Source organism: Gambusia affinis, linkage group LG05 (assembly GCF_019740435.1).
Source record: "Gambusia affinis linkage group LG05, SWU_Gaff_1.0, whole genome shotgun sequence".
NCBI lineage: Eukaryota > Metazoa > Chordata > Actinopteri > Cyprinodontiformes > Poeciliidae > Gambusia > Gambusia affinis.
In genome coordinates, this window is record NC_057872.1 from 24,017,443 (window position 1) to 24,030,842 (window position 13,400).

The 13,400-nt window shown below is 37.2% G+C and overlaps 2 protein-coding genes across 4 annotated transcripts in view; one reads left to right on the forward strand and one right to left on the reverse strand.

The window, feature by feature from the left end:
- The window catches only part of LOC122830626 (inactive phospholipase C-like protein 2), a 39,731-nt gene that overhangs the window by 13,465 nt on the left and 12,866 nt on the right, over positions 1 to 13,400 (reverse strand). For all 3 annotated transcript variants that reach the window (XM_044116133.1, XM_044116131.1, XM_044116132.1), the window contains exons 4-5: positions 5,487 to 7,967; positions 3,303 to 3,506 (exon numbers count right to left, since the gene is read on the reverse strand). In XM_044116133.1, the coding sequence (XP_043972068.1) occupies positions 3,303 to 3,506; positions 5,487 to 7,967 (2,685 nt within the window). The remainder of the gene's footprint in view (positions 1 to 3,302; positions 3,507 to 5,486; positions 7,968 to 13,400) is intronic.
- Positions 1 to 13,400, forward strand: part of LOC122830627 (raftlin-like) — a 192,332-nt gene that overhangs the window by 13,443 nt on the left and 165,489 nt on the right. The window lies entirely within an intron of this gene.

Genomic DNA, 13,400 nt, shown 5'->3' on the forward strand with positions numbered 1-13,400 from the left:
TTATTTATTTTAAATGTTAAACTTTGTCATGCAAATATAATAGCAAAATATAAACGTCTTAGGAAATATTTGTCCAAAAATGCCAGATTTTAATAAGAATCATAATCATAGTTTTGCTGATGAGCAAAATGACTCAAAATCACGATGTATTCCAAAGAATACATAAAACACAAAGATATAAAGATTTTGTTCTTGTGACAATCTATTCTAATCTGAGAAATGTCTTTTTTTTTTATTTTGCTCTTCGTAAAAAAAAAAAAATACCGGCAGATGTTATTGCCAGAACCTTACTGTATAAATATGGATTTATACAGTTATTGTAAGGACATACCAAAACACTCAGTGGAAAAGTAAAACTTTGGACTTTTGGATATTCAAGGCAGCCAATTAATTATCTAGAAATACACATTTGAGAGTTTAAAAAAATCTTTATTCAGGGTACTTCTCATCTGTTGGAAACTATTTTCCAATAGTTTTCTGTCTTTCTTAGGATCTGTTTACAAAATGAAAACTATAAACTAAATTACCAGCAGCTGTATCCTCTGGTGGCTTGTTAAAGACAAACAGTCTGTCATCAACTAAAGCTGCGGCTTTTGTTGGTCTCTAATTAGTTACTCTCTCAGACACATTTAAAAAGGTTATAATAGGCTTTTTGATTTTTTTTTCTGTTTCTCTAATGACCTATTGTGCATGTAAAAGGTGTGGAAAGTTTCAAAGTCCACACCCAAGGGGTTATTATATTATACAGACAACAAAACTGCTGTAAGTTCCTATTTTGAACTCCAAAAGTTTTCTTCTGAATCTAAAAAAACAAAAGTTAATAATGCTGGTTTTCACCATCACTTCACCAATTAGACTATACAGTTAAAAGTTTAGAAATTTAAACCTGGCATTAAAGATAATCAGCTGAGACAAAGAAAATATTTTCTGAACACAAACTCATCATCCTCTTTTTTTAAATATATATTACAACATATTTCCACAGCGCTTGGCCGGCTGTTGAATGTTTTGCGTGGGGCAGACAGTTGCACAAGCCCAGTAACATGAATCACCATGTTATTCTGCGAGCTGTAATGACAAAGTGCTTGTATATCTGCAGCTGCAGCACGTAGAAGCTGTGATTACCTTCCTGATGGGTCGAGAAATTACCGTCTTCACGGCTCACGCAGTGTCTCAACTATATATAGAAGAGGCATGTTTTTGAGTTAAGAGTGGATGAGGGTATATTTGGACACAAAAAACGCCTCCAAAAAAACTGGAGGCTATGATCATGTGTGTTAAGGTAATTACTTACATGTTAGCTTGGTGATGCGATTCTTTATATGAATAAAACATGTTACACAGTCTGGCTCTTACAAATTCAAACTATTAAAAAATAGTGGCTTAAGGAACAGAAATTTAAGGAAAATAAATATTTGGTAATTTTTTTCTTGTCTGCTCAAACTACGTTAACTTTAACATAATTTCCTTGTTAGGCAAACCTCTAGATTTCAATTTAAATGCTTTAGTCATTGGTTGTAAGTCAGTATCTCTGTTGCTAAAAATAGTTGCCAACAAAATAGAAACTCCTTACACTTATTTTAACTTATTTTAATATTTTTTATTCCACAGATCCTGTCCCAGGATTTAATCTGCGTTTGATTTTGCACAAAAATAGTTTTTTTTTTCACAGCTAGATTAACAAAATATGAGAAAAATAATCAGAAACTTTAGAAACTGCTGATATATTGGGATTTTCAGGCATAACAATCTCTCAGGTTTAAGGAAAATAGTGTGTTGGATGAAATGTCTTGTTAGAGTTTTCTCTTTTTGCAGCATCAGTGTCTGAGGTGGATTTCAGTGCAGACACAATTTCCCAACACTAATTAATGCAGAATAATCTCATTAGTCATGTCTCAAAAACGCCAGTCTAGTGTTTTTTAAATTTTCATATTAAACTCATCTTATAACACCTCTGAGCGTACAGAGTAAACACGAAGGTCAGGTAACCAAAACGTGACAGACTTTAGGAGCCAGTAAAACTGGAGCATATGTTTTCCAGAGGATAATTATCTGCAAACAAATTCTGCTGTTGTTAGCCATACGTTCTTCAATGCCAGTAATTAAACAATATTCACGGTCAGTGCCATGGCAATATCTTTGTTAGTCGGTCCAGATGGCGCTACCGTTCCTCAGCTCTGAAGGTATCTGGCCTCCATAATCATTTATTATATTTTATTTATAGACACCGTACTAAATACATAAAATCATTTGAGATACAACAGTAAGATAAGTTAAATTGGATAAAAAGAACAGAAGATATCGGGTAGAAAAACAGCGTTTTCAGTTGTGATTTGAAATTTCAATAACCTAAAAATCAACAGTTGGTCAAACCCAAAGAGTTTGAAAACATTAGGTTGTGTAATGCTAATTAGAAATAAGGAACATCATCTACATGCAATATTATAGAAAAAGTAGATTTTTAAAAACTTCTGGACCATAAAATAGCTTACCAAACCAAAACGGTCCGACCACAACATTTCAGTCGGGTTAACATCTGCACTATGACTGAGTTAAGAAAACTTAATTATTTATTTTATCTTTCTGCCATGCTGTTACACATTTGTTGTCTTCATCATAATAAATACACTGCATGAACTGTGTTGTGTTTTACTGGTCAGATCAGATTGGTTTTATGACCCAATAAAGAAAATGCATTGTTTTTTTAAGAAATTATTTAATGAATGATAAAAATATCCAGAACAGGATGGGTTTTTTGTTGTTTTTTTTAAATAAAAAAAAGTAGTTCAGGAATTAAAATTCTCTAAAAAAAATAAATTATAATCAGACTTGACAATTTATTAAAGTAAACATACTCTGATTAGATTTTCTTTCAGTTGTTTGCCAGTTTAGTTCATTTTAATGTTCTTTTGACTCACTATGAGCCAAAAGAACATGTTCTGCTAACTGTAATGATATTTGCAATGGCCTCAGTGGCATGTTGCATAACCTTTCAACATTGATTGTATTACTTAACAGGGTTCCAACCCTATTACCTAATAATTTCGGCATGTCCCTATTAAATTAAGTAAAGTTAAGATATCGATCTAATCGGAGTCGAAGTTGGTTTGCTGAGGTGAAAAGAAGCTATTGATTGGGGAAATTCATACATAATCAAATTAAATTTTATCTTTCTCGGGTATTTGCAGAACAAACAAGAAGAGGGAATCATTTTTGTTTCTCCATTTTAATAAATTCCCAAATTCTTCAAGGATGTGAGTCTGAGCTGATGTAATGGGCTGTTTTTCCTGGCCATTACTCACCATATCGTAGGTGGTGACGACCTTTTTCAGGACCTCTGGGAGCAGGCCTTGGAGCTCCAGGTTAGGGTACGGGTCAGAGAGGTTAAACACCAGGAGCGGGCTGTTGTCTGGTCCTGTCAGCCGAGGGGAAAGGGCCAAGATGCACTGCTTCAGGTTGGCCACGGCTGAAAGGCCGCAGAGCTCCTTAAAGGACACTATGGCATTCTAGGTTGAGACAAATTAAATGCATTTAGTTACAAAAACAAAGCAATGTAATGCAAAGCATGTAATCTTTTATTTCTGCAGGGTAAGATCTTAATTTCAAAGGCAGTAGAAGCTAAAACCAGGCCTCTAGAGATCAGCTCAGTGACGGAGGGAGAGGCTGGAAGCCGTCATTGCCTGTGTCGCTTGTGAGAAGTTTAATTTTGGCACTTGTTAGCTGCTCCGAAGCACCCAATCCTTCTGAACTGACACAAGCATCAAGTGGAAATGAAACATTCGCCCACAAAAACCCTAAGCTTCCTGTGAAAAGCCAAAATTAACCCTAGCATAAACAACCGCAGGGACAAACTGTGAGGGAGCGATCAAGATGTGTTAGTCTCATGGCTGCTGGCTTGTTATCTCACAATGCAGCAATATAAACAGGAGGACCAACGTACAGACTGATGTAACGCCTGAAGGAACAAAACATGATGCTGAACACAATGTGGCTGGACGTCCGACTGCTTTTCTCCTCCAGCTTTACATTCTGTTACAGATTCTTATTAAATTGTATGGGAACATGTTTAAGTAGTTATACTTTTATATTTCTTCAATAAAACTTCAGTCAAAAGAGAATCTAACGTTAGCATTTCCAATATGGTTTAATTTAATTGCACAAAGTTAATTTAGTCAGGATTGGTGGTGATGCCGTTAAACATAAGCTACTGGACCCCAAACAGGAAACAGGAAAAATTTCCACCACTGATAAACTGGTTGATTATTTTCTTAATATTCGAACCTGTGAAGGTCGCGTCGAGGACTAAGGCCTCCTTATGTGGGTTGTGCTAAAGCCTTGCGCCACCACTGCATCCTGTCTCAAGTGTTTTACATTTCTCCTCCAGAACTGCCTTCTGTTATTTAACTTTGTTAATCTTCCCATCAACTCTGATCAACTGTATGATGATAAGTATGATATTAATTTATATTAACACATTTCCTTGTCCGGTCTGTCAGTTTAAGACCTAAACTGTCATGATGTCTGGCCGCCGTGTTTTTGTAGGTTTGCTGTGATTTGAAGGCAAACAATGACAACTGAATCAATAAATAATAAACTTTTTTGGATATAATGACATAGAATAAAAAAAATATGAATTATATGACAAAAATTCAGAGCATCAGTTATTTATAGAATTAGAAATAAAACATGAGTGTTCAGCATTTCAAATATGATGAGACTGAACTAGGTATAGATACAATTATAACTCAGTTCAGTCCTTAATTTAACACAAATGAAAAAAGAACCGAGTTCTATTTTTATTTCAATGTAATAAAGGATCCTGTAACTGTAAAATCCATGCATTTTATCCCCTATCTAGGAGTTTGATTTTAAATTTACATGGATTTGCATTATCTGCACAAGTAAACTGATTAAAATGGAAAATGGACTCGAGTTTGTGTACAATGTCAGCAATTACCAAATACAGGCATCACATAATCCATTCAGCTGTCATAAAAAAGGTTTCTTTTTTATCTCTTCATTTACTCACTGCAGCAGGTAAGAAATGCACAAAATGTACCTAACCTCCATTTATACCTGCCTTATTTGAAACATTCCAGCCTTTCGACCACTTTACCCTTTTAAAACTCTGAAAACTTTTTACAGCCTCATTTGGCAGGGACTCAAACTCTTCACCTGCCATTTTGTCTAGAAACTGTAGCTTAGATGGAACTTGCCAATAACTGGAGCCAAACTTGGCTGATGCAACAAAGAGACAAACATAATTCACATAGCAATTATGTTCAAAAAATGTAAAACATAAATTATTCACATTAAATAGACTAGAATATAGCTCAAGACAGATTACTTAAAGCTGTCAACCCTTTATGTCAATCCAATGCAGCAATTATTTGGTGAATCATCTTGTTCATCTGACTAAATGATGAACATGCATCAAGTACAGGGAGTTCTTGGTAAGACACAACAATCTCATTGAGTTGTCTTACCTGCATGTTTTCTCGGAGGTCGGTGGCCTCTCTGAGTGGCAGCAGGGCTGTTTTAAAGACCTCATCGACAGCCTTGATCTGCAGCACTCTCATACTAGCGTACTCTCTGCTTTTCTTGCCTTTCCTTACTGACAATCCCCTTTTGTGTGGCTTTCCTCCACCTCTCCGATTGGTTATAGCAACATGGACAAAAACCAAAGTATGAGGCAGCAACTCTCCAGTCAGAGACTGTAGCGGTACATGGCGGAAACCAGGCTGGAGACACTCGAAGGGGATTGTATACTGGCCAATAAACTCATCTCCAATATAGTCATCGTCTAGAACCACAAAGCGCACCATTGCGAGCTCAGGAAGGTTTATCTGAAACTCAAAGCTCTCATCAAACAGCGGGTTGTCCCCATTTTGGTGGACTGTTTTAGTCCTCTGTTCAGCACAGTCTGCAGGAATGCCGTGTATTTCCACGTACACGTATGGGTCCACCACGTCTCCTTTAGCACCGGAGCCTTTGGGTTTGGGGAAATTTTGTCCACTGATTATCTTGATGTGCAAGAGCTGTGGAGAAACCCCAGGCACTGAATCTTTTGTGTTGGCACTGAAATATGAGACCTGCTCCCTCATGATGGCCGGTCGGAGAACATAGCCACTGTTACCATTCTGACGGAACCAACCGATGTTCAAATCCATCATTAGCCCAGGAGTCTGGTAGTTCATGGCTACAATCTGGCAGCCGCACTTCCAGAAATCTTGTGGATTCATGTTGCTAGAGTCGATCCGCATTGGGCTCGGGTAAACTCGTGCAAGAAACTTCTTATTGTAGTTGACAAAGTCCCCAGGGAAATCACACGCACAGCGAGTGGCAAACACCTCATTGAAAGAGCAGAGCTCCCAGGGTTTCTGCTTCTGGAAAGATGTTGGAAAGTCTTTGAACTCCACAGATTTACACAGCGTCACCAGATCAGAGAGGTCCTTAAGCAGCGGGATCTTTTTGGGTGCATTAGTCTGCTGCTCTGTGGACTCGATGCTCATCCTCTGAGACATCTCTGCCCCCTCGTCCTCGTCCGTCACTTCTCCTTCTGAAGCAGTACAGTTTGTATCTAACTTCTTACCCTTCAGCAGGATCTTTCCCTTCAGCTCAGATGGAGATGGGAGGTAACAGTCCTCGAGTTTTGGAGAATCTACGTGGATTCTGTCTCCAAGGATCTTCTTCAGATGCTGAAACATGACTTTCTGCTGCTTTACAGAACAATGGTTTTCCAAACACAGAATCAGAGGAAACTCAGAGGCAACAAAGGCATATTTATTGATGACATCTATGACGCTGCGGAAAACAATCTGCGAAGTCATTGTGTGACCAGTATAGATAACGGGCTCGTTATCGGACCCGTCCCACACGTCCAGCTCCACACAACGACAACCCATCTTCAGAGCACGGATGTACCCCGTCACATCTGAAGGACCTCTGAATTGATCCTCTATCAGATACGTGTTGTGGGATGCATTGATGTAGTAGTGGGACAAAGGCTGGTTCATGTCTTGGCAAACAGATTTGTGCTCAGGGTCAAAAATGTGGCACTCTGCAGACATAAGATAGTTAGAGAACCCATCAAGAGAGAGCCATCCCTTTAACCGGCCCTCTTTGGATGGTTCATACTTGTGAATGACATTTAAGCTGGTGTCTTCACTGACCTGAGCCATTCCCTGCTCTGCCTCCAGAAATATCATTAAGTCCTTAGTATCAAGAAACTCCTTATTACTGGAAAACTGAACAAAAAGAAAATAAATCTCTGGTCTTGTGCAAAGGTCATGAAAGACTTCAGCAAACTCCTCTTTTGTCACATCAGACTCACTTTTATCTTGAGCTTTGTGGAGCTCCTTGAACTTTAGTTCTATTTTCAAATTTTTAAGTCCCGGGTTTAGTTTTTTTATTAGTTGCACAGCAGCACATATTGCTATCTGTTTGTTGTGGTTAACGTCGTCTTCATCAAAGAGGTCGCTTAACCAAGCTGAGCGCAAGTTGTTCTGGCTGCTCTCGATCATATTCAAGGTATGCTTCCCATAAGAGATCAGGTACCTCAGACCAGTCACCCATATGTTGGCCACATCTGCTGTGTTCGCCACCAAGTCCAGGGACTCGTAATTCTCCCCAAAGATGATTGAAAAAGCACAATCCTCTGATATCTGGTCATAGGTACCATTAGTTCTAAAAGTGTCTGTATTCTTGCCTGTCCGGACCTCCTTGATGGACTTCACGTCTATTTTTGCCTTTTCAGACTCCTTCTTTGTTGGCTCCCACCTCAATGATTGCATGTCGGCGTCAAGAAGAAAGTAGCGATGGTAAACACGTGAATTAGATCGCACTTTTTTCAGCTCCGAGCCATCCACCATGGCATTGATGCAGTCGCTGACTCTGCTGATCTTCTTTTCAGTGGGCATGCTGCTGAATGAGACAGTCTTCTTTCTTTCTTTTCGTTGTCTTCCATCCTGTAAAGAGAGAAAAACACCATAAATAAGTCAATTCATGCTTAGCACTGTCACCAGATGTTTTAAAATTGGACTCTAGTGTTTTATATATCATTAATGTCCTTATGCCTTTATTTCTGTACAACAGTAGGCTATTAAACACAAGTTTAAATTAGTTGAATATGAGAAGCATTTTCATTGGTATCGGCCAATTTTTCCTATCAAGGTGCTTCAAGATTTAAAAAAATTTTACACTTTTGAAAACCCCAAAATTTCTTTATCAGGTTCTTATAAGCAACATCCAGAAACAACAAAACTCAACGCTGTCCCTCCCTCACCTGGTGCTTTGAGAGAGTCAGCTGCCTAAAAGACCAATTCACCTGTTTGGAAAACATTTCTGTTTATAATAACCAGAAATATTTATGGCCTGCAAAATCAAAGGGCATTATCCATCACACTTACTAGGTAATAGCATTTTAAAACTACACTTGGCAAACTATGAGCAGCATGTCTGTTGTCCAGCCAAGTGTCGGTTCTACCTGTACAGAAAGCCTGACTTATTAAGCAGTTAATAGCAGCTTGTTTTATTTTATTTTCTGCACAATAGAGACTTGAAAACTACTACATTGTGAGGGTCTTGTTTAAAAAGGAATGTGGCAACATAAATTTTGCAAAGTAACCTCCAAATGAAGGAATCTTTGGACAGATGTGACTAAAGTATAGATGTCTGGCCATCATTTATTGTGTGATGTTAAGAGAAAACCAAATATTAGTATAATGCATTAGAACAAACACTTCATACTAACAGTAAAGTGCAGTAGTGGAGGGGTAATGATTTGGGCTTGTTTTTGCAGCCACTTCTTTTAAAGTGCAGCTCTGTTATATCATTTTCAAGAGTCGACTTTGATTTGGTTGATTTACGTCTCCTCTGCACACCTGAATGCTTCCTGATTAACGAACAGGAAGCATGAGAGCAGGCGCGTTTGGCTCAGCTGGTGGACACATCTGTTCTCAACTCCAGTTTACTTTCACTTTCAGTTCATTTGTAAGACAACTGCTGTCAGTGAGCCAAACAGGTTTGTTACATTAAACTGGTTTGTGTCTCCTGTCATCTTTACAGTTGTTTGTTTTAGTGAATTTAAACCATTTTTACCTGAAAACATATGCTCCTCCTGCTGGTTATCTTCAGTCAAAGCAGACTGTCTACTGGACAATCTTAAAGAGTTGGCAGGATGTTTATGTGGATAAATATTTCAAACAATGCAATTTTTGTTGCAAAGATGAACAAAAAGTCTAAGTGACAAAACTGCAACAATTAAAGGAAATCAAAATACTTTTTCATAATAAAATGAGCCTAAATGTTTGGAAGAGAGAGGTTTTTAAAAAAAAAAAAAAAATACCCCAAATGCAACATGTTGAGAACAAATTGTCCAAATCATAATCAGTATGGCAACAGTTACATCAGTCATTATGGATGCGTTATTTTTAATTTTCAGTTTGGAAAATTATCAACTTTTGTAGAACACAGCGGTTTCAGTGCTGTAACTTTTGTAAAGCTCTTGTTTTCACTTCATTCCCCCAATTTTTTTGATTTAATAATGAAATAGTTTTATTTTCTTAAATTGTCATTATTCTCAAAAATAAAATGCTGTCTTTATGATCAAATTTTGACTTTTCATAAAACGGACCAGAAAGATTAAAGAAAAAAATCTAACCCTGATACTCCATTACAGAAAACATATGACAAACTGACCAAAAAAGTATAAATAATACATTTTGAAGGCTGCACTAATTTAACAGAATAGACTAGGGAAAAGAATAACTCTGTGGAAACGTAAACCTGCTGAATAAGGACATAGATTGCAAAGCAGAAAAATACAGCTAGTGTGCAATTCTGCTTACTGTAATTAGGTTTAGGCAGCTCACTACATCCCGCAATGAGTCTCCAGCTCACTCACCACATTTTTAACTCTCTCAAGTAGGGCCTTGCACGTTACATTGTCCTGCCTGGTTTTTATTTATTCCTGCTGAATATTTTCTCTGTCAAAATCACAGCACCGACTCTGCAGGGTTGACTTGAGGTAGCCGTCGCTGCTTATTATGGAAATGCAACAGGGAATATCCCCCCAGGAGAGTGTCGCCCACTCGAATCCAGCAGACGGATGTGGATAATGTTTTTCCTTTTTTAACCACAGGAACACCATTTTACATTCTGGACTCTTAACACCTATTTTGCACATTCTGACAATCCCATTTAGCCATAATGTGTGGGCCAAATGGAGCTGGTTGATACCAAAGGAATCTATTATCTATGATGTTGGGACAAAAATAGCCTGTGCTGCTCTCCAGTAGAAACCCTTGATCTTATTGTCTTTGGGGAGTGCTCAGACCCTTCCAGATTCACGTGTAATTAGAATCAGATGTTGACTATTTATGTACTGCAGGACAAAGACTTCAATGCTTTCTTCTTTTAACCTTGCACACTTAAAAACTCTATCTGACTATGTTAACAATTATAAATTTGACTTCTCTGCTTAGCGTTTCCCCTGTGATCTCTGTGCAGAATAATTTCTCAGCAGCTCCTGCAAGAGGCACACAGGGATCTGCTATGCTGTGGTGCACTCTGCTTCTACTTCTATGCTAAATACCAATACAATTAGCAGGGTTTTGTCTGAAGGAGAGTGTAAACCAGCTTGGCTTAAAACAACCTTTTCGAATTGGTGATAAAAGTCATGTTTAAATGTAGTCCTGGAGAACAAAGACTGAAAAAAATTAAAACCAATAATGGGAAATAAATAAATCTTTCAGTCTTTTAGACTTTCTGCAACTTCATGCAGAAGAGCAGCTTAAATGTCAATGCATGACTGCAGATAATCCTCAACAGAGAAAAGGATAAGGAAGTTTTGTCTTCATGGCAACACTGAGCTGTGATCACATTTTCTCAGAGTGTTATTTAAGGCATACTTCAGGATTTCCTTTAGCCAGTAAAAAAAAAATTCAAACAATTGTGCATACACCGTTTTTTTTTTTTTTTGTCTGAATGTTTGCATGAGTGGAAGAATACTTCTTATGTAACAGTCTCTTTTTGGTCGGGTGGTGGAAGGTGTTCTCTGCAGTTTTAGTCCTAAAATGGTGTTTAAAATACAAGATATGCTCAATCGGAAAAAAAAAAAAATTAGCTTCACCAGGCAGTAGTTTTATAGGGAACAGAGTCTTCCATCTAGTCCAATAGACCTTATCTATTCATCTCTTTATCCCTAAATTACCTTCCTACAGAGCTATAAACAAGATTTAACAATCTGCAGAGTTTAATCTTTTACAGAACTTTACATGAGTTGTTTAGTGGTTATAAGCATGTTATGAGTACTCTATGAGCACAAGCTGAAAAGAATATTTCAAAGCTGAAGAATTGCAGCACCAGTGAGAACATGTTCTGTCAGAGGTATTGATCACACTTTGTGGTTACACACAATCCACGCAAAGAACACTTTGTATTATTTCAAATTATGGCAAAAATACATTAGCTCATCCATCATTTCTTTAATATAAGAGCACCTTATTCTTTGATGATGAAATAGTTAATAATAATTGCACTATGATTGAGATTTTGCTTGTCAAATTTTTACAGTCTTTCTGCTGTTTCACAACGACACACATAAATTCTGACTGAATAAATTATCTTGTCTTTTTTTTTTGCAGCCAAGCCAAATGTCCTAAAATTTGGTCCTAATAAAGAGCCAAACCACATCTGATTAAAAACTTGTCACTACCAACTCAAAATTAATGCAAAAAATACACTGTAATCAAAAAGTGAGTAATCTCAGTCAATATCGGTATCACTAACCATTCTTCCAGACAACCATTCCCCACACCTTCAATTCTTGACAAAGTTTTAAATGCTAAAATGTGCTCTAATGCTCACTAACTCAGTTAAAAAACTTATTGTAGTTAAAGATTAAATCTAATAAAATAATGCTTAATCTAAAATATAAATAATTTTGTGTGTTTTTAATGAAATCTCATTCAAAATGTGTAAATTCACATTTTGTACCAGCAAGTAGAAAGCTAACGTTAGCATGATACTCTGTTTTGAAATGACTCAAAAATTTGCCTCGGAAATGTTTTTACAATAAAGTTTCACTGCAACCAAGAATTATGCAAAACAACAAAATCGACATAGAATTATGGCTTTTACAACCTTACTATGGGCAAAATATTCATACCCAAATAGAATGTTGATATTTTAAGTATATTTAAAACCATCAGTAGAAGAAAAATAGATATTTGAGCAACAATATAATTTTTTGATAATAAAAATCACACAATCGGTCTACCCAAGTTCTTTTTTTAGTATAATTCTTCACTGTATGTTTGCTGGCTGACGGCATATATGTACAGAGAGAGAGGAAGGGTAAACATGACTATATAGGATGAAGGAAATAAAAAAGTCAAAGTAGGTCCAACTGCTGACAGATCCCAAAAGAGACTCTGAATCCCCTAATGGAGTGAAAATTTCATTATTCTGGCTCAATGAGCAGTTATGAACAGATCACATGGGACTCATTACTCTTTGCTCTACTGTTCCAACTACGCCATCATCAACTGTAATGACCTGAATCACGCTGCACCATACATTAGCCTTTAAGTTCTGCTTTGACTGCTGATGGTAACGTAAATCAGAGATGTCACTAGAAATATGTAGTGCACAATAAATAAGAGTGAAGTGCGTGTACTGCTGTCTGAACCATCTTCTAAAGCTGCTGTAGATGTAGCAATACATTTTCCTCGTCTTTCCACGTCTGCAGGTGTGGATATTCATGTCCAAGGATAAAGGGTTGCTAAGCATTTCTCATGTCAAAATTTTTGTCTTTTCAGGACTCAAACCACATAGCTCTAAATTCTACCATGGAACAGATACATGCAACAAACACAGCGAGAAGGAAGGTGGGAAGAACAAACCAAAAGTCATATTGCAGAATAGAAGAAAGAAGGAATGAAATGAGAAAGCTAGGAAGGGAGAAACAAAGGAAAGGAAGCTGCAAAGAAAAGATGAAAGGTCTGGTGCACACATGAGATTATGCACAAGTTGCAAAAAAGCCACTTGTGTCCCCTAAAAAATAAAAGAACCCAATGAAATCCTGCAGGATGTCCAAAGATGGTAAACAAAAGACTAGTGTGAAAGTTATTTCACCAGATGAATCTTTGTGCATGTGCTGCATCCTTTTTAGAGAAGAAAACAAGCATCCAGATATACTGCATATAGAGTTTCTTCAAATCCAAGGGAGTGTTTCCTTTACAGAAGAACATTTCTGTGGACAAAGATTTGGATCAATATTTTAGTGGCCTGGGTTTTCCAACATGGTAGAGTGCTATGTCACATTTGCACAAAAGATAAAAAAAACACTGAAATGAACCTTTAGTAGAGTTAGTAGGGAAGCTTCACAGATCTTAAAC